The sequence below is a fragment of the Curcuma longa genome, chromosome 5 (genome assembly GCF_044706935.1).
Source record: "Curcuma longa cultivar G26 ecotype Majalengka, Jawa Barat chromosome 5, ITB_CL_G26_1.1, whole genome shotgun sequence".
NCBI classification, from domain to species: Eukaryota; Viridiplantae; Streptophyta; class Magnoliopsida; order Zingiberales; family Zingiberaceae; genus Curcuma; species Curcuma longa.
Window position 1 is genome coordinate 6302894 of NC_133865.1, and position 17696 is coordinate 6320589.

The following is a 17696-nucleotide window of genomic DNA, read 5'->3' on the forward strand; positions in this document are numbered from 1 at the left end:
TGAACTCAACCAATCAACTAATCTTGATATATGTTTTTTTGATAATCCAAATATATATGAACTCGAATAATCCTGAAGTCATACAGCTTTCCCCCTATTCAATCACCAGATAAATCCGTAAATACGAATTATTCTTCATTGGAAGAAAATAATTCTTTATGCCTTCTATTTGGGAGTTCTAATGCTGGGAATGGATTCCTGTTTATGTTGACTGTATGCTATTTGTTCACCTAATTGAAGAACGAGTCAAACAAATAAACCAATCATCATTACAGCTCACAAAGAATTGCTTCATCTGTCAAGTTCTATATTGTTTTACCCCCAAAAAATATCCTGGTGAGTGACAAACATCAAAAGAGACTTCCAGAAAGAATAACTACCTAGCCTCCGCCATTTTGAACAAAGAAAGCAAGTGTGCATGATTGCAGTCTTGTAATTCAATTGTCATTCATTCGTCAGAGCCAAGTAGAATTTAGCAGATAAATCTCTTGTTGAATCTACTGATTTTGTTGAAGTTCCCACTGCCAAAGAAAGTAGGGAGTCCGTGTTAGGTAACTATGATGTAGATAAGTAACTAAATTGTCATTTCCAACGGCAGAGAAACCATATGAAACCATTATTGCGACACAAGCTTCTTTTTTCAAAAGAATGAAGTTATGCAAGGAAGAGACCTACTTCAGTTGCAGAGTTCAAAAAGAAAGGTTAAAGTAGCTCTATTTCCGACAATGGGACTTTTACTCGCCGTAGAGTCAATCGTTTAGTGCTTTATGATAAGAAACCTGCACAGACAAAGGATATCCAACTGATCAAAACAGAAAAAAGGATAGCAAACCATTGACATTGCAGTGTAGTCAAAAAAAAAAATAAATATCAATACACAAGACATGTAGCATAAAAAAACTGTCTACTCAATTCTAAACTAAGTGCGACTCAGCAAAAGTTGTCACGCTCCTCTCACAATAAACTTCATGAGTTACAGCATTAAATTGGTCTATCATCCATGATTGAATGCATGAGACCAAGAATAATTAATGATACAAATAGAATTCACAACCCAAACAAAATGTTAGTTTAGACACACCAGAATGTACATATGTATAAGCAGTGACAAAAAAGTGAGTGCATACCGAGGTTGAAGATTTTAGTATCTCTCTTATGGCCATTGTGGCATAACATGAAGTCGGAAGGGTAAATGCCATCTTCAGAGCTTGCTTCTTTGATAGAATATCAGAACTGTTGATGGTCTCAATTGTTGATAATGGATTCTCATTGCTATCCTCATCCAAGTGCATGCCAATCGAATTCTCTGTATCAGAGGTTCTAATTTGGCTGCTACATATTCCATCTACATGTACTTCATTCTGTGTCATGTTACCAGCTTTCTCCAAGATATCCAAATCAGTCTCTGCTAGGGGCAAATTTTCATTTGTGTAATCCACCAGTTCCCTATTTCATAGAAAATAAGCTCTCAATATAATTTTCTAAGCAATATTTTGTGAAATAGATGACTAACTGCAATGAGAAATCTACATTAACTCACACACCATACAAAATCTTTAGGACGCTGGAACACTTGTCTATAAGCTCCTTTCATACTAGAAATTGAGAATTCCCTGAAAACAAAAAGAACAAAATAACTAGAGATTTATCTTAAAGTTATTATAAAAGTAATTGTAGGGGAGCTTTCACTTACTTGGCACCATGAACACTTTCTGTCAAATTGATTCCATCCTGAGCAATAATCCAAATATATATTAGAAAAATAAATAGTAACTGATGGAAGGGGAGTGCTTTAGAATTTTCTCTGATTTCAGAATTGAAAATTTTCCATGTTATTCATGTCTTATTGCCGACAAGATTGTTCATAGTTGTTGGAGATTTATCTTTAACAAACATTGAGGTAATATATGATCTTAGACACTGCTTTCCCCAGCTATTTAGTTGGGGAGCACAAAATGCAAGCAAGCAATGATAATGAGACATTGATAGACCAATACAAACAACAATAGAAGCAGGCACTTAAAGGAGCTTGGAAAAGATAAAGAAAAGAGAAAAATCGTTTGGACCAATGCACAAATTAAACCGGTGAAAAAGTACACTATTTTATATATATTATTTCTCCTATAGAGGTGTCCCCTCCATAAGGAAACTGCTTAGCTTTTAACTTAACTGTAAAATGAAGTGTTAGAACCTACCTTTTTAGCCAAATCATGATATACATTAGCAATATCATTTGTTGGATATATAATTCTTGAACTGCAATAGAAGAACTTAGTTAACAATCAAGATAAACTTCTACACAAAGGAAACTGTGAGTTCAGATGTTTGTTACCCAGGCAATGGAAGTACAACATCCTCAAATGTGTAGTGCCCTTTAAGAAGATCTTCAGAATCAACAGCCTGCAATAAACATGTTAACAGTACATGTGAATCAACATAGACACAGATGTTCAGCCTTTCCTTTACAATAATTTATGTTTACTTTTGCTTCATGAAGTGATGAAGTCTGAACACTGAGTTTTTGTTACACAGCAATCACATTAACTAATGGCATTAAATCCAATAGCATGTTAGTCTACCATCATTACTAACCTTTTAGTGATGTTATCTATTTTATGGAAAGCAAAATATTTCATTAGCAGTACATTGGTTAGAATAGAAACCTTTATAATCTTCAATGAACTGTGTTTGTCCCAACAATTTGAGGATACTCCGACACTTACTGTTGTTTGCCAAGGTCTAATACATCCATCAACCTTTTCAGGACATTGATCGTTTCATAATCCTTGAAGATATAAATGAAAAATGTAGCTGTTCCTATAGTTATATTTCTGTAAGCTTGATTAAATGCCAAAGTTCCATAAACCTAGTTCTTTTTTTTTTATTTGAAGATACAAACAATCTAATGTGTCTTCAAACTTTCTTGTAGGTTTTGACTAGTACGAGTGAAGGCTCAAACTAAGTTGCACTGCTATAAAAATAGAAATGCCCATGAGGTCTGATGAGTTTCCAACTTAAGCAAAAAATATCATACTGTTTAAAAGGTTGAGGTAGAATTCTAGTTATATCCATGATTTAATTACGATAAATTTAAATTAAATTCATTTAATTAAATTTGAACTGAGGCTTAAAGAATTAATTAGTACCTTAAAAATTCTATTAGGGTTTAATAGCATTCTAGTCAGTTGGATTTGAGTTTCGGTTCGATATGGATAGAAATGGGATAAAACCATAGCATCGTCAAGTATAAGTCGATTTGATTTGGTTTGAGCCAGATACACTAAGATTGAAGAAGCTGACTTTGTTGAAGTAAGATGGTTTGTTTGAATTGGAGATCTGGATCCTCCCCAATATGCCCTCTTCTATCATGTCTTTCCATCTTTAATGGCCAACTACCCGAGCCTGATTGGACACTGATGATCCCTTAGATGACTCACAGATCTGGATGGCAGAAAACCTAAGCCACAAACTTTTCTTGGCATCCCACATCCTTCAACTAGTGGAAAAGCAATGACTACAAGGGCAGACCTTGATATTGTTGTGGCAGATGTCACTTGTGAGGTCTTAGCCAATGGTAATGAGCAATTTATCGATTAGTATTGGATCTATGAAGCATCTAGTGCTAAGAGATGGGATGTTTAAGGTGGTCTTCAGTGAAGGGAGGTCTAGCTTTATCCTCTTTGCATGATTTCATTCTTTCTCCTTGCTTTATGTTATCAACAACAGACAACAGAAGGATCTCCAGAATGTTGGACTATTATGGTTGTGGAATGCCGAGTGATTATGATTAGTAGCTTGTGAGTGATAGCGATGGATCAGTCAAGATCACTTTTATTCTGCGTTCACTGTAAATGAGTGGTATAGCATTTATAGGGATACACAGGAGGAACGATTTGAGCTGAGACTAAGAGAGATTGTATGCAATTCGTGTAACCAATGCAGCCTACCAAGATGTTGAGTCGAAGTCTTGAAGCATATAGGATAGGATCTAAGCCATATGTGTGTAGGGTTGATTGCAGCCCATAACCCTGGTGCTGAAGACACCGATGAGAGGAAGGAAATGGAGCGGAGAAAAGGAAGAAAATCAAAGGAAAAGAAAGAAGAGAAAACCCTAACCACCTTCTCTTGTTGTCGTCAATGACCGAACCTCATGGAAGCCTCGTGTAAAGTTTTAGAAATCATTGAAATCTCACACAAGTTGTTGCAACAGGAGGCAGCATCATAGAAGCCTCACACGAAGTCTCAGAAGTCACGAAAGCCACATGTGAAGTATAAGCCAAAGTCACAGAAGCCTCGCGTGAAGTCATTGAAGTTGGCAATTGCATCACGAATGACCTACAGAAGCTTGCCGAACTTTACACAACCGTTGAAGTGGTGATCACATTGGATTGCCATCAAGTGGGTTTTTGCAATATTGGACAAGTTCCACATGTCAGTCGGCAAGCGAATTGAGATGTTTCACAGGAAAGTTCCTCCAATCCTTGACGTGTATAGAGTTGATTCATGCTCACTAAGCTTATAGTTCTTATTATTTCCAAGATTAAGTGTAAAATGATATACAAGTATATTCATGCTAGCTGTAAACAGGAATTACTGATCAAAAAACGAGATATCATGTCAGATTGAAGATGACAACATCATGTTGGCCTTTAGCCAACGTGATTATGTTGAGAATTAATGCTGAAGGCATTCAAGCCCTTTGATTATACTATGGACCAAGAGTTTCACTTGTTGATACAATTGCAAGCACCGAGTACAAACACAATTACGACGACTGTGTTAGGTACAACACTTTTGGGCTTTGGCATCATGTAAATTTGATGAGTTGCATTATGATGCGTTGAGTTACATTACGATGTTAAGTAGGAAGCATTATGTTAAAGTTGGGATAACTCTCTATAGTTTGGTGGAATGTGTAATGCTTGTGTTATTGGATGACTTTTCATGATTCTAGATCCCACCCAAAAGTAGGCACAAAATAGTTTTTTTCTTTTGTTTGCTTTGAATTTACAATTTAGAAGCATCAATATTGCTTTTTTGTGATCTAGGGGGTATTGATCAAGATAAATGATATAAGCCCCTCCAATCCTCTTGAACTCTATAAATTTCCCTTCGCACAATTCTTCATTCTAGAAATCACTTTTAGTACTATTTCTTTTCCTTAAACCATTTTTGGTGGAACCAAGAAGCATGGATATCTTGGTGAAGTTAATTATTAAACATGACAATTATAATATATATATTTTAAATAAGAATCTTCATTAATTTGAAAAATGATTACACAATGAAAGATTTTAATATCCATCATGCATCATATGCATCTAACTTGAGGCTAGTCAAAAGAGTCTCTAAGTCTCCATATGCATCATTGACGATGCACTCAAAATATCAGCTCTATCTAAAAACTAGATTTAATCTAGTAAGATCATTAATCGTTAACAAAACCAAAAGTACATCAAACAATCACAATATATGGAGCACTGTCCTTGCGTTCATCAAGCCTGGCAACCATTTTTGAGTTCTTAGCCCCAGCTGGATCCACACAATCAAGTCCATTGCCTAAGTCCCATACAACTATCCAAGGCTCAAGTAGCTCATCAAATACAATAACCAATAACTTAATCATTTGTCAAACATCACAATCAGTGACTAACCCTAACCACAAGGGAGGAACTAGCATGAGGGACCATAGTTACTCTTGTTATAGTTATTCTTGTACTCCTTTTCAAAAGTTGAGGAGCAGGAACAATGGAGAGGAAGAAAGTGAGAGACAAGGCGGAGGAAGTATCCAATGGACCTACCGAGAGCACAGGAGAAAAAACACTGTTTTAAAGTGGTCCAGAAGTGATAGGTATAGATTATGAGCTAGTCCATGTATTCACGTCCAACATCCACAGTTAGGATAATGAAAGCCACTAATATGACAATATCTAGTACCTAAAACCCCTGCTGTAAAAATATGTGCCAAAAGATTCCATCTCTCAATGCACATGCTCATCCCTAACAACTTAAAACAATAGCAAGAAGATAGAATATTTAATAATTTGTAGTAGATAATAATCATAATATTTACTTACTTTTACCAACTGAACATTTTCTTCAGAAGGTAGTTCATCAGACAAATCCAACACAGAATTATCTCCATCGTTAAAACCATCTTCATGTTCTGAACTGTCCCAAACTACTGTAGGCAAAACTTCTTTACAGAGCACAAGGTCACCAAGTACAACTTGTGAAATACCTGTCATAAACGATGAAGACTTGCAAAATCAGAAGCACAGAAATACCACATTATTTTCAACAATTGATGGTTATCTCAGAATATGGTGACATAGAAGGAATATTATTGAAATATAACATGCTATATCGCTTTATAGGCAACATAATTTTGAACATCATTCAGTGCAACAGCAGTGGACTCTCTAGGATATTCAATTTGCTTCTTAAAAAGTCAGTTAGTCTTTTTCTTCAAAAATAATGTTAATGTCTAAACTAGATAGGTAGATTATATAGGTGGACTTTAAGCTAACATTTACAGAGCTTCTGAATGATTCTTTATTACGATGGCATAACATCTTCAACAATTACTAAGTGAGATAAAACAATTGCAAAATCAATTAGCTAATTGGCTGCATCTGGAATAAGATGTACCATAAACATGTGAGACAACAATGCCAAAGCTTGTGTTGGATTTGATTTACCATCAAACAATTCACTAGTTCAATCGAGGAAGCATAGACCACCTCTGACAAAATTAGGATACTTCAAAATGCAAAGAAATTAGAAAAAATAGTGAGATTTCAGAAATCCACCTACCCAAAGTCGCTAATATGGCCAAAGCCTTCAATGCCAAATGCATAAAGGTTCCTAGTTGCTTGCATACTTGAGGAACCAACAAACAGTTAAATCATTTCCTCAAGTCAAATGAACATATATCTTACTTTTCAAGGTAAAAAATATTGGTTTAGATGTCAATTATGGTGGCACAAAATGATAAAGTTTCAATGTTGACTGGAGTACAGTGTGCAAAAGACGGTGCAAAATTGCACCGATTGGGAGGAGGGGGAAGAAGAACAAGATTAGAGAAGGGAGAACACAGAGGAAGAAGACCTAAATCTTCCAGTCCACCCTCTCTTGACTAGAGGTGCAAACGAATCAAATCAACCCGAATAATATGAAAATATTTATATTTGAATTCAAGTTCGAAAAATATATGTGATATTCAAAATCAATTCGAAGCTCAAAAATACAAATAATTTTGGCTCGAGCTCAACTCAAAATAAAATTCGAGTTCAAGTTCGGTTTGAAGTATTCGAACCTTGATTCGAACAAAATCGAACTATAGTTCGAAATGACTTAAATTCGAATTTGGTTTGAATTATTCGAACCTTAATTTTAACATATTTAAATTAAAATTATGTAAAAATTACTATAGTTTGATTCGAGTTCGGTTCACGAGTGGCTCATGAACAATCGAATAAAATATTATGGGTTTGAATTATGGAACATGTTCGAGTTCGGCTCAAATTCTATAATTTCGAATACGAATTAGATATTTTTCGAACCGGCTCAAAAAGCTTGTGAATAGGCTCGATTCATTTGCACCCCCTACTCTTGACGCACACTAGCCCTTCTTGTCTGTTCTTCCTTGTATGCATGCATGCAGACTGTCCTCAATGCTAGCCTGCCCTTCCTCCTTGCTGATCACCACATCTCCAAAAATAACCTTTTCTTCCTGTCTGCTCCCCTAACATGCACACTCATTGAATGTTCCTAAACAGATTCCACCACATCAGAAATGACACTGCTGTTTCAATGTAGGCATTGATCTCAATGTTCAATTGGAAAAATTGCATCACATTTTGGGTGAGACAGAAAAGTATTTAAATCTTTGTTAATCTGCACAACCATAGCTCACAATGGCAAGTCTGTTGACAGTTGGTAGATCTGTCAATAATCATTTAACTACGTAATAAACAAAAGCTAACAATTCAGATCAATTATCTAATGAACTAGCTTAAACCCATAAAACTAACAGTAAAGTTGACATCGTCAGAGATTCACAACATACCATATTTTTGCACCCTCATGCTAGCTGCATGATTCCATAGATAGCTTTGGTAGCTATGCACATACCTACAAAAATATAAAATCTTCAGAACAGTTATAAACATGCTAAAATTAATCCAAATGAACAAGTATATTAAATATCTCTGGGAAAAATTATAAAGCAATTCATCTTTTAGAATTGTTGTTGTAAAAACATTTATATATATATATATATATATATATATATAATCACAGATTATAGATGTTTGAACTTTGAATCAACAGTGAGACCCTTGGACTAAAGGTTGCCTACTTGATAACTCGAACAAAAGGTGGTATATAACTATATATTATGGCCTATATTTTATCATGGGCACCAAGGAACTTCTTGGGAAAACTAGATAAACAAACCAGTTTAGGATTGAACACATACATCATCCTCAATGTTCTAGGTATAGTCTTTAATGCTTGCAGATAATTTCCAGGGAATTTCTTCAAACATTGAAGCTGTCAAAAATAAAAGCAAAAGAAGTCAATTTGGCACGTTAAAAACACACAAGCATGCTTATATTTTAAATCAGATGCCTGGAGCATGCAATGTAAATCATCTAATATATCAAGTTCATCAAAGAAATAGAAATATATATTTGAGATATACATGTGAAATTCATAAAAATGATTCCATGTTATATGTGAAAGAACAACATTCATTAATTTAGCAAGATCAAACTACAATAATAAACAATCAATGACAACAAAAAATTGTAATGCCTAGCAGTTTGTAAGCTATTGCGGACACAGACCAGAGTGTTTTAAGGTTCAAATCAGTATTTAAAGTGTGGTGTATTAATTTAAATGTAAGACAAAGTTAGTGAGTGATATATTATCATCTTTACATACACTAAAACTTGAAAGCTTTGTAAACTTATGACCCCAACTATGGATCAAAGACACTAAGTATTCAATCTGGAAAATAAATAACAAAGGAGATAGAAACTAGAGGAAGTTACACAGCCAATATACCGCCTACAGAGTTTTGATAGTAAATTAGTAATACAAATCTGAAAGTTCAAAATATTACTTTATAAAGTTAAGATACTCAAAAGGTACAAGGCAACAGAAAAAAGTTTAACTGGAAGAAATGGTAAACTACATATACCATTATAAAAAGTAAAGTTAAATCTTCTGATCTCCATGATGAAAGCAAAACTAAAATTACAGGACATGGAGAAAAACAGATTAATCAGAAAATTCTTCCATGATCCTAAAGGGCTCAGGAACCCTTATAGGTACAGAAAAGTTTATCAAGATTCTAGTGACACACAGTCCTCTAAAATGTTCAGTGTGTCTGAAATTGAGTTTTAATGTCTTCAAAATATTATGCTCCTGGAGCTTCAAAGATGTATCCAAGATAATAACAACACATCAATACCAAACTAGTACAACTGACCACAAATTCTTCATGTTACCATTTGAGACCAAAGTAGGCACCTCTAATGGTGTACATGAAATGCTAGCATTGTTAGCTTATGCAACATGCCTATACATAACAAACATACCACAGCAAGTTGGCATAAGATGACATCTTGGAGATTCTCCAAGTAACATGCCTTATGAGAGTACATGACTGCCAAAGCACAATACCACAATGAGCAGTATAAAGTATAAACTATTTCTCAACAATGTCAACTTACAAATAAACAGAGGAATCTAACTTCTTAACAATAGACTGTCAAACTATAAGAAAAATCTAGAGTTGCACAAAGCAATATGAATTTTATAACGGTGTAAAACCAATTTAAACAAGAGAATTTTGGAGCTCACAATAGATCTCTCAGCAACTAGATAGCGAGGTAGTTTCTTTAGAGTTAAATCGACATCACCATGCTCTTTATAATATTGGCGTGCCTCCCTTACAATTGGGCGTTGTTTGAACAGTGTCAAGGAAGAAGAAAGAACATATTATAGCATTAACAAAGTTCTCTTAAGAAGCTTGCTTGTAATACAAATACAATGGAATTAAAGTTAAGGATATCTCCCTCCCTAGGATCAAGGATCAAGCTAGCAGCAGTTTTCCACTCACCCTTAAGTAATGCTGCTCCAACAAGATGAGTTGGCACTGAACCACTTCCAAAACGCTGATACAGTTAACAATGCACAATGAAGTTGAATTCCAGTACATAGCACTTAAAGCATTTCAATAAAGCCATCGTAAATCACTGTAATATGTCAATTTGAACACGTTACCTGTAAACCATAATAGTTGATAAACCCATTTCTCCGTAAGCTATCTGTGGCATTTTTGATGATATCTTCAGAATCTGCAGAGATTCCTCTAAAGGAGATATGCAAATTAGGTTTGGATCTCATGTTCTTGTTGATTTTTTTTTTAACAAAGAAAACTCTAGAATCTTTCAATAAAGGAGCAATAGTACCTCAAAGTAATTGTGAAATGGTTTCCAGTCAGCTGACCAAGAACAAGCCCCTCATTCACATAACTAACATAAATAACCAGTCTCACAATGACAGCACTTAAACAATCTTGATTAAACAAAAACATGATTGGCTTACCAGAAATCTCCTACTTTAACCCCAAACATTCTGCTGTTAAGTTCAGCCAACCTTTTTGCCCGCTGCTTGAAGATGGTAACCTAAAAGAATAGCAGTTTCTAGAGCATTCACAGCCAGTTTCAGAAACTCAAATCCAACCTTTAAGCTTTAGCATAAAATTCATTGAAATGGATAGAATTTTTTTTCTAACATCAAGGCAATCATAATCTGGCAACTAATAAACTTGAACAAAGACTTTGTTCTTGATAATAATTTGGTTTTATTTAAAGAACTATAATTCTCAAACAAAGAATAAAAAGGCAATTAATTACAAGGGGACTATAAAGAAAAACTGGAAAATACTCCAATAAAAAACACACAAACTAGGCCAAGTGGCATACAAATTACATTTTGTGAAAGGAAATTCATACCCTCTGAGTAGACACGGATCGTTTATCTTTTGTACCAGCAAAGCCAAATGATCGTTGCTGTCAGGAAAATGCTCAGTTATATAGAAAAATTACATAGCATCAAGTGTTGCCAAAGGAGAAAACAATGAAAAAGGAAGTAAAATTGTCTATTAAATCTGTGATGTACATTGACTCCCAGCATCTTTCCAATCAGTCCTAGAGCCTCCTGTGTATCCTTGTTCTCTTTATAAAGGTTAAACCTGAATGTTCAACATTGTTGTACTTTTATGAGAGAAAGTATAAAGAACTAAAGAATGAATAATATTAGACTTTATCAACTCTGTATCCACGACCACATGAAAAAAAATTGCAAGCAACAAGTGGGAAAGCTAGATAAAATGTAAATAAAAAAGGAAGTACTAATGAGGAAAGCAAGGCACATTTTGGCTAAGAAAGAATTGATTATATAGCATAGTAGAAAATAACTAATTATATAAAATAAAAAATCAATATTAGGAATCATAGCCCTATGCCCATATGAGTTGAGATAATTAACATTTAACCTAAGAGATAAACAGAAAGATCAGCATTACATGTATGCAAAAGTACTTAAATCTTGTAACTTATAACTTTTAGAGGGAAATTGATAATATTTGAAATTTTATATTTATACAGCTGCAAAAAAACTTTTTATTGCTTTTGTATTAGGTCTACAAAAACAAAAATAGTAAGAATGAAAATGACTAAAGCAAAGATCACAAATGAAAAATTTTGGAAAAAGAGATCTGCTTTATATTTTTACTCTTTCAATAATTACGCATAGATCGCTCTTGCAAATTTATTTTAAGAAACTACTTAAAGCTCATCCTAAATAATAATTGTTTGGTGACAATGGCAATACCAAAACTTCAACTGGAAATAATTCCTTTTATACTCTTGCGAATGTGTTAATATTATCATTGCTTTTATCAACAATGATTTGAAGTGATTAACCTGAATTAATTGGATTATTGGTAAAGGTTGCAGTAAAAGGAGGGAATTAAACTGCAATATAAACTCTGTAGGATCATATTCCTATCTGAGACATTTTAAATGAAGGATGGAACCCTTTTTAAATCAAATAAATTTAAAAGAGAAGATAGATGAGCACCTCAGGAACTTGCCAAGATGCTCGGGCCAACTTTTAGAGCCTCGGCTATCAAATGGTGTTTCATCTTTATCTTTCCTTTTCATTCCTCTCTTGCTTGGACCTCCTCCATTGCCTGAACAGAGCCTCACCCTTATGTATTTCGAATTCCCTCCAGATTCTTCAACAGTATCCGTGACCATAAACTTGAAATTTTTCTTGAAGAAATTGTGAACTTCCTAAAATTCGACAAAACAATGAGAAAAAAAAACACCTGCCAAAAAAAAAACAAGTGGAAGTTGTGAACCAACTGCTCGATGAGACTTGTCAGGATCGGGGGCAAGCGTTACAGGCGGTACATCTCTTTCCGAGGACAAAACTTTCGCAATAAACTCCTTCAATGCATCAGCGTCAGCCTCACCGCATAGCAATCGAAACGATTCGATCACTGAGGTGTAATCTTTGTCGGCAGAGCAAGCATTGTCTTCAACTTCGCCCTCCGAATCCTAAGCAAATCGCTCAATGAAAAACAAACAAGCCATCAAATGCAGGGAAACACACACACACACACACACACAAGCAACAGTAACACGATTGAAGCTCGGATGCTAACCTCTGGGGGAAGATCAAAGGAAGTGAGATGAACAATGTTGCCATCAACATCTACTTCGTTGACTATAAAGTCAGAGTACCTAATCCAATAGACCAAAACAAGGGAAGCATGAGATAGAAGACGTCGGCGTCAGTTAGAATTTGAAGGCGGGAGTAAGGACCTCTGCTTCAGGATGCCGCGGAAGCCGGGAAGGGAGGAGACGAAGCACGAGATGCCGACATCGGACTCGTCGAGCGATTTGGCCATGGTGCGGAGGTGAGACGGAAAGCCAGGGGTTTGTTAGGGTTTGCCACTACGTGTGGGTAGACAGTAACCAACTAAGCACAATTCACTGTTTTCCTTTAAAACCACAAATACTTTCACCATTATTGTTTTACCCCCGCAATTTTATTAAAATCGTCGAAATATCTTTCTCTGTAAATTATGGTTACCATTTTTAATCAGACAATTGTTGTTAATTGTTCTTATTTTATTTTATGGTTAATTTGATTATTTTAAAATTCTGATAGTGAAATTTATATTAATCATTTGAATTTGATCAGTGCTAATTGCTAAAATGCACCTGACTTATTTGTAAGATTTGGAGTTTAAAATAGCGTCTCGGGACATAATTGAGTTAGTTTCGACGAAAAAAATTTACTGAAATGAATAAGGATCGAATCTCAATGAAACCGAAACAATACTCTCTTCCGTCGTGATTAATTGCAGTTTCTCAATTTTCTTCCTCACAGATGATCATAGGACCGACCATGTGGAACTGCTGAAGTAACGAATTCTATCTTTTTGCTGAAGAAAGGGGTTCAAGATAGTAAAATGTGGAATTTAAAATAAAGATCTCTGTTAACTCAAAATACTAAAGCCCATTCTTACTTCACGCTTAAATAAGGAGCAAAGATTTTACAGTCATTTGCTGGAAGAATCTTGTACAAAAACAAAAGCAAAATACTCTATATGAAACTTAAAAATTGATAAACTGATGTTAACAGATTCAGTTGGTATTATAGTTTGCATACAAATAAGACAGATTATAAAATCATTAAAAAAAATAGACTATCAACATATTATGAGATTCAGCATCAACAATAGTTCCCTTAATCCAAATAGCATACAACAAACGTTTGGATTATTATGCATGGAGTAGGGCACAAATGCAAGTACCAGTTTGGTATTAAAGTTTTCTTATGGGAAGCAGCTACCAGTTTCTTCCAAGGATTACATGCACAACTACATTTTGCGATAATCTTATCCACATTATGTTTACAGCACCCTACGGGAAATGATCTTAAACCTCAAGACTGATTTGTCGATGAAGCAGAATTCAATTGCTAGAAGCCCTGAGTATGGTGAGCAGATTAAGGAACAGGTTTACGATGTCGATATAGAGAGACACAGCAGCCCAAATGTACTCATCGTAAGTATATCGCTTGATCAAGTTGTCTGTGTCATATACAATGTAGCCAGCAAATATAATTGCAGCCACTCCTCCATATATCATTACTGAAATCTTTCCCAGCGGAAACAGAATCTGAAGCATAACGACCAATATGTTCAAATTATTATGTTTATGATTCACTGGAGTAGAGAAAAAGTTGAAATGAATTCAATGGCCTGGTTACCTGGATAAATGAGAACACCACCAATATCATGATAGCAGCAAAAAGGAAAGGGCCCAGAAAGCTGAAGTCGTGGCCTCTACGTGCAGCCCAGAAAGTATACAGAGTGAGACTGATAACCACCACTGCAGTGAGAATAGCAGCTTCCAAAATAACCTTTCCTGTTTACAGAAAATTGTGAATTTCTGAGTTACAACTCGTGGTTACTAAGAGAAAGACCAAAAAAATAAACAAGGCACAGCGTGACTGTAATAGCAACAAAGAATAAGAATGAGATGGAAACTAAATCCATAGCAGACCAAATTTACTGATCATCAGCCAACAAATGTGAAAAGAAATTGAAGGCGTATAAGTGCAGTTGATCTTTCTTTAGGTTTTACAATCATAAAATATTAAACTCCTCTAATTACTCTTTAGCATCATCCAGTTCCTCCATGCCCAGTAAACTTTGAATTTCAACTGCACAATTCCAAATGTTTCCAAAACAATAAAACTAGTTCCCCTTTGTCCAAGTGGGCTATAAAATTGTAATCACTCTACTAGTCAGTCCTTAGAAGAAGCAGGATACAATAGCTTGATGAATAACGATATACACAAGTGTACTATATTATTTGTATGTTTAAATATAAAATTAAAGAAACATGATCTTTTTTAAGCTTTGGATGAGTTTGTAAGAAACTTCGTTCCTGAACTCTTGATGAGCTCATTAGATAAAGAATTATCTGTTTCTACATGACTAATTGTTTGATATGGATAAAATGCGACCTTTTACCTTTTAGACATTGTTCTTCTAAAGAAAAAAGAAATAGATTCTGTTCACGCGTTATTAGTGTTTAATTAAATGAATGGAGCAAAGCATAGAAAATGCTAGATTTCTCCAGTTCAAAAAAAAAAAAAGGCATGAAGAAAAGATAAGAGCTTAAAAGTTACCGCTCGTAAAAGCACAGGTCATTCCGATAGCGAAGCTCATTGACACAGTAAACAGCCCGAGAAGAAGTAGATTCACCGGGTGGTGTTGACGATAGCAAGACAGAGGGCACAAAGCTACACGTATTTAAACCCTAAAATTCATCAAATGGAGGCAAAAACTGGAAGAACATATCCCTGTTCGAAAATAGAAAAAAGAACAAAAAAATGGAGATTTTTTGTTAACAGTACTGAGTATTGGCAGGAGGATGATGAAGAAATAAACCGCCAGCCCCGCGTTCGACGAAAGGAGGAATTGGGGGATGGCGTCGACACTGACGACGACGGAGGCTACGGCCACCGTCAACGCGAGTTGGACGGAAAGAATGAAGTAGATCTTCCTGATGAAAGCCCATCGGAGATCGGGGCTCTCGAGCATTCCCGGGTAGAGCGGCTGCGTGCCGGACTCCAAGTCCCCTGCTTTCGAGTACCCGGCGTTCTTCCACATCTTCTCGACCACAAATCGCAGGGATAGAGGGCCAATTAGGGTTCCGATCGCTCGGTCGAGAGCTCCGCCTTCGTCCGCTTTGTTGACTTGGGGCCTAAGTCACAAAATGGACGCGTAGAAAACTAAATACTGCGTCCGACGGCTGCTGATTTGGTGGACGAAAGTCGACGAAAAGCCACGCTTGTTACGAGACAGCAAACAGGATTTATAGGATTGATCGATTCGATGCCACAAAAGTTTTTCATCGGTCACTAAGATAAATCGAAAAGTGCACATAGCGGTCAGTCCAGACGTCTAATATTCTTTGATTACGCCAAATCGGGAAGTGCACATAGCGGCCTAGACGCCTAGTATTCTTTGATTATAGCCTACGAAATATCATATATCGATGTGTCATTCACATTATATAGCTAGGGCCAACAAAAATCAATCGAATATTCAATATTCGTTCCATATATAAAATCAATTAAATAAAATAATTTATTAAATTAAATAAATAAATTTAAATATATATATATATATATATTAATTTTATTAATATTTATAATAATATTTATGAGTCATATTCATTAAAAAAAATTATTAATATATTAAAAAAATTTTAAATAAATAAATAAATTTATATTATTAAATTTAATATTTATTAAAATAAATTTAAAATATTAAAATTTTAGATAAATTTGAATTGATAATATTAAATTTGAATTAAATTTAAATTTAAAAAATCAAATTAAAATTAAATAATTATTTAAAAATTTAATTTATTTTAAATTCAATCTAATTTGACTTGTTTGCAACCAAGCAATCTGCCATTGGAGAACAAGTATAGCACGACAGGGTGTATACTTTTCCCACCGTCGGGTCAATTTTTATCGTCTGGGTTAGGAAGATCGGACGGTCACGATTTGCTGATCGTGAGTGGTAGACTTTGATCCTAAGGGTCGGCGCCTATCAATTTAAACGAACAAATTTAATAAGAAACCCAAAAGTAAATCGAACTACTCCAACTTGGAAATTTAAATCGAACGAAAAGAAATCATTTTGATTCGAAACGTCGTGCCAACAAATTGTAGCTACATATTATTGAAGCTTATGGATATCGACTCTGTGCTTGTATTAATACTCATGCTGTTCTAAGTTATTAGTGGTATAATTTCGTATTTTAAATATATTTTTCTATAATTATTGATGAGGGTGACGTTGCTAAGGTGGTCCTTGTAGGATGAAAGTAAGAGTCAGATGAAGTTAAGTCCAGGGCCGGCTCTAGGCATAGGCCACTAAGGCCTATACCTAGGGCCCCCTTTTAATTGGGGCCCAACTTTCAATATATCAATATATATATTAAAAAATAAAAATTATTAAAATAAATTTATTAATTGGTTTAATCGATTAGAGTCCCGAAAATCCCTTAAAATTCTCAAAAAATTCTAAAAATCGTTCACCTTCCTTCCGCTCTGAAATATGAATCCCCGATTTGAACCAAAATTTCCAAGTCGCCGTTCGCCTTCGCCTTCGCCCCGCCCTGTGGCCTGTGCGGCTGCGCCTTCGCCCAGCCCTGCCCTACGAGCCCTTCGCCCGGCCTTGCGCCGTCGCCTTTGCCTTCACCCGGCCCTGCGCACCTTTCGCCCCGCCGGCCGGCCCTGCGCCTTCGCGACTTCGCAGCTTCGCCCGGCCCTGTGCACCCTTCGCCCGACGGCCCCGACCTTGTGCCAATGCGCCTTCGCCTTCGACCGGGCCTGCACGCGCTTCGCCTTCGCACCTACGGCCTACGCCTTCGCTTTCGCGCCCTAACCCTTCGGCCTTCTCGCCTTTGTCGGTGAGCAATGCTTTTTTTTATTAAATGATCTTTATTATTTTATAAAATGACTTTTATTATTATGATTTATTTCATCATTAAATTGCTGGCATGTTTTGATGATTC

The 17696-nt window shown here is 35.5% G+C and overlaps 2 protein-coding genes across 2 annotated transcripts; both read right to left on the reverse strand.

The window, feature by feature from the left end:
• Nucleotides 1–453: 453 nt before the first annotated feature.
• LOC141829407 (multisubstrate pseudouridine synthase 7) lies at nt 454–12994 on the reverse strand. The gene is made up of 21 exons (XM_074716868.1): nt 12909–12994; nt 12749–12827; nt 12447–12641; nt 12160–12374; nt 11197–11269; nt 11031–11087; nt 10621–10700; nt 10485–10547; nt 10297–10384; nt 10084–10187; nt 9874–9976; nt 8483–8556; nt 8072–8136; nt 6078–6241; nt 2333–2400; nt 2196–2256; nt 1694–1731; nt 1545–1613; nt 1128–1446; nt 676–779; nt 454–521 (listed from the first exon to the last, which is right to left on the reverse strand). Exons 1-20 carry the CDS (start codon nt 12992–12994, stop codon nt 750–752), a joined length of 2031 nt encoding a protein of 676 aa, XP_074572969.1. The 3' UTR covers nt 454–521; nt 676–749.
• An 813-nt stretch (nt 12995–13807) lies between these two features.
• Nucleotides 13808–15881, reverse strand: LOC141829715 (protein LIFEGUARD 2-like). Its single transcript, XM_074717243.1, has 4 exons — nt 15520–15881; nt 15292–15405; nt 14365–14522; nt 13808–14273 (listed from the first exon to the last, which is right to left on the reverse strand). The coding sequence occupies exons 1-4, from the start codon at nt 15773–15775 to the stop codon at nt 14067–14069; spliced, it is 735 nt and encodes a 244-aa protein (XP_074573344.1). The 5' UTR covers nt 15776–15881; the 3' UTR covers nt 13808–14066.
• Between the last annotated feature and the right edge of the window lie 1815 nt (nt 15882–17696).

Coding starts and splice junctions, on each gene's coding strand:
- LOC141829407 (XM_074716868.1), bottom strand. CDS start 12,994: ATGGCCAAATCGCTCGACGAGTCCGATGTCGGCATCTCGTGCTTCGTC. Junction 12,642..12,748: donor CCTTTGATCTTCCCCCAGAG/GTTAGCATCCGA, acceptor CGATTTGCTTAG/GATTCGGAGGGCGAAGTTGA. Junction 780..1,127: donor TACTAAAATCTTCAACCTCG/GTATGCACTCAC, acceptor TTGTCTGTGCAG/GTTTCTTATCATAAAGCACT.
- LOC141829715 (XM_074717243.1), bottom strand. CDS start 15,775: ATGTGGAAGAACGCCGGGTACTCGAAAGCAGGGGACTTGGAGTCCGGC. Junction 15,406..15,519: donor CATCCTCCTGCCAATACTCA/GTACTGTTAACA, acceptor AAATACGTGTAG/CTTTGTGCCCTCTGTCTTGC. Junction 14,274..14,364: donor TGGTGTTCTCATTTATCCAG/GTAACCAGGCCA, acceptor GTTATGCTTCAG/ATTCTGTTTCCGCTGGGAAA.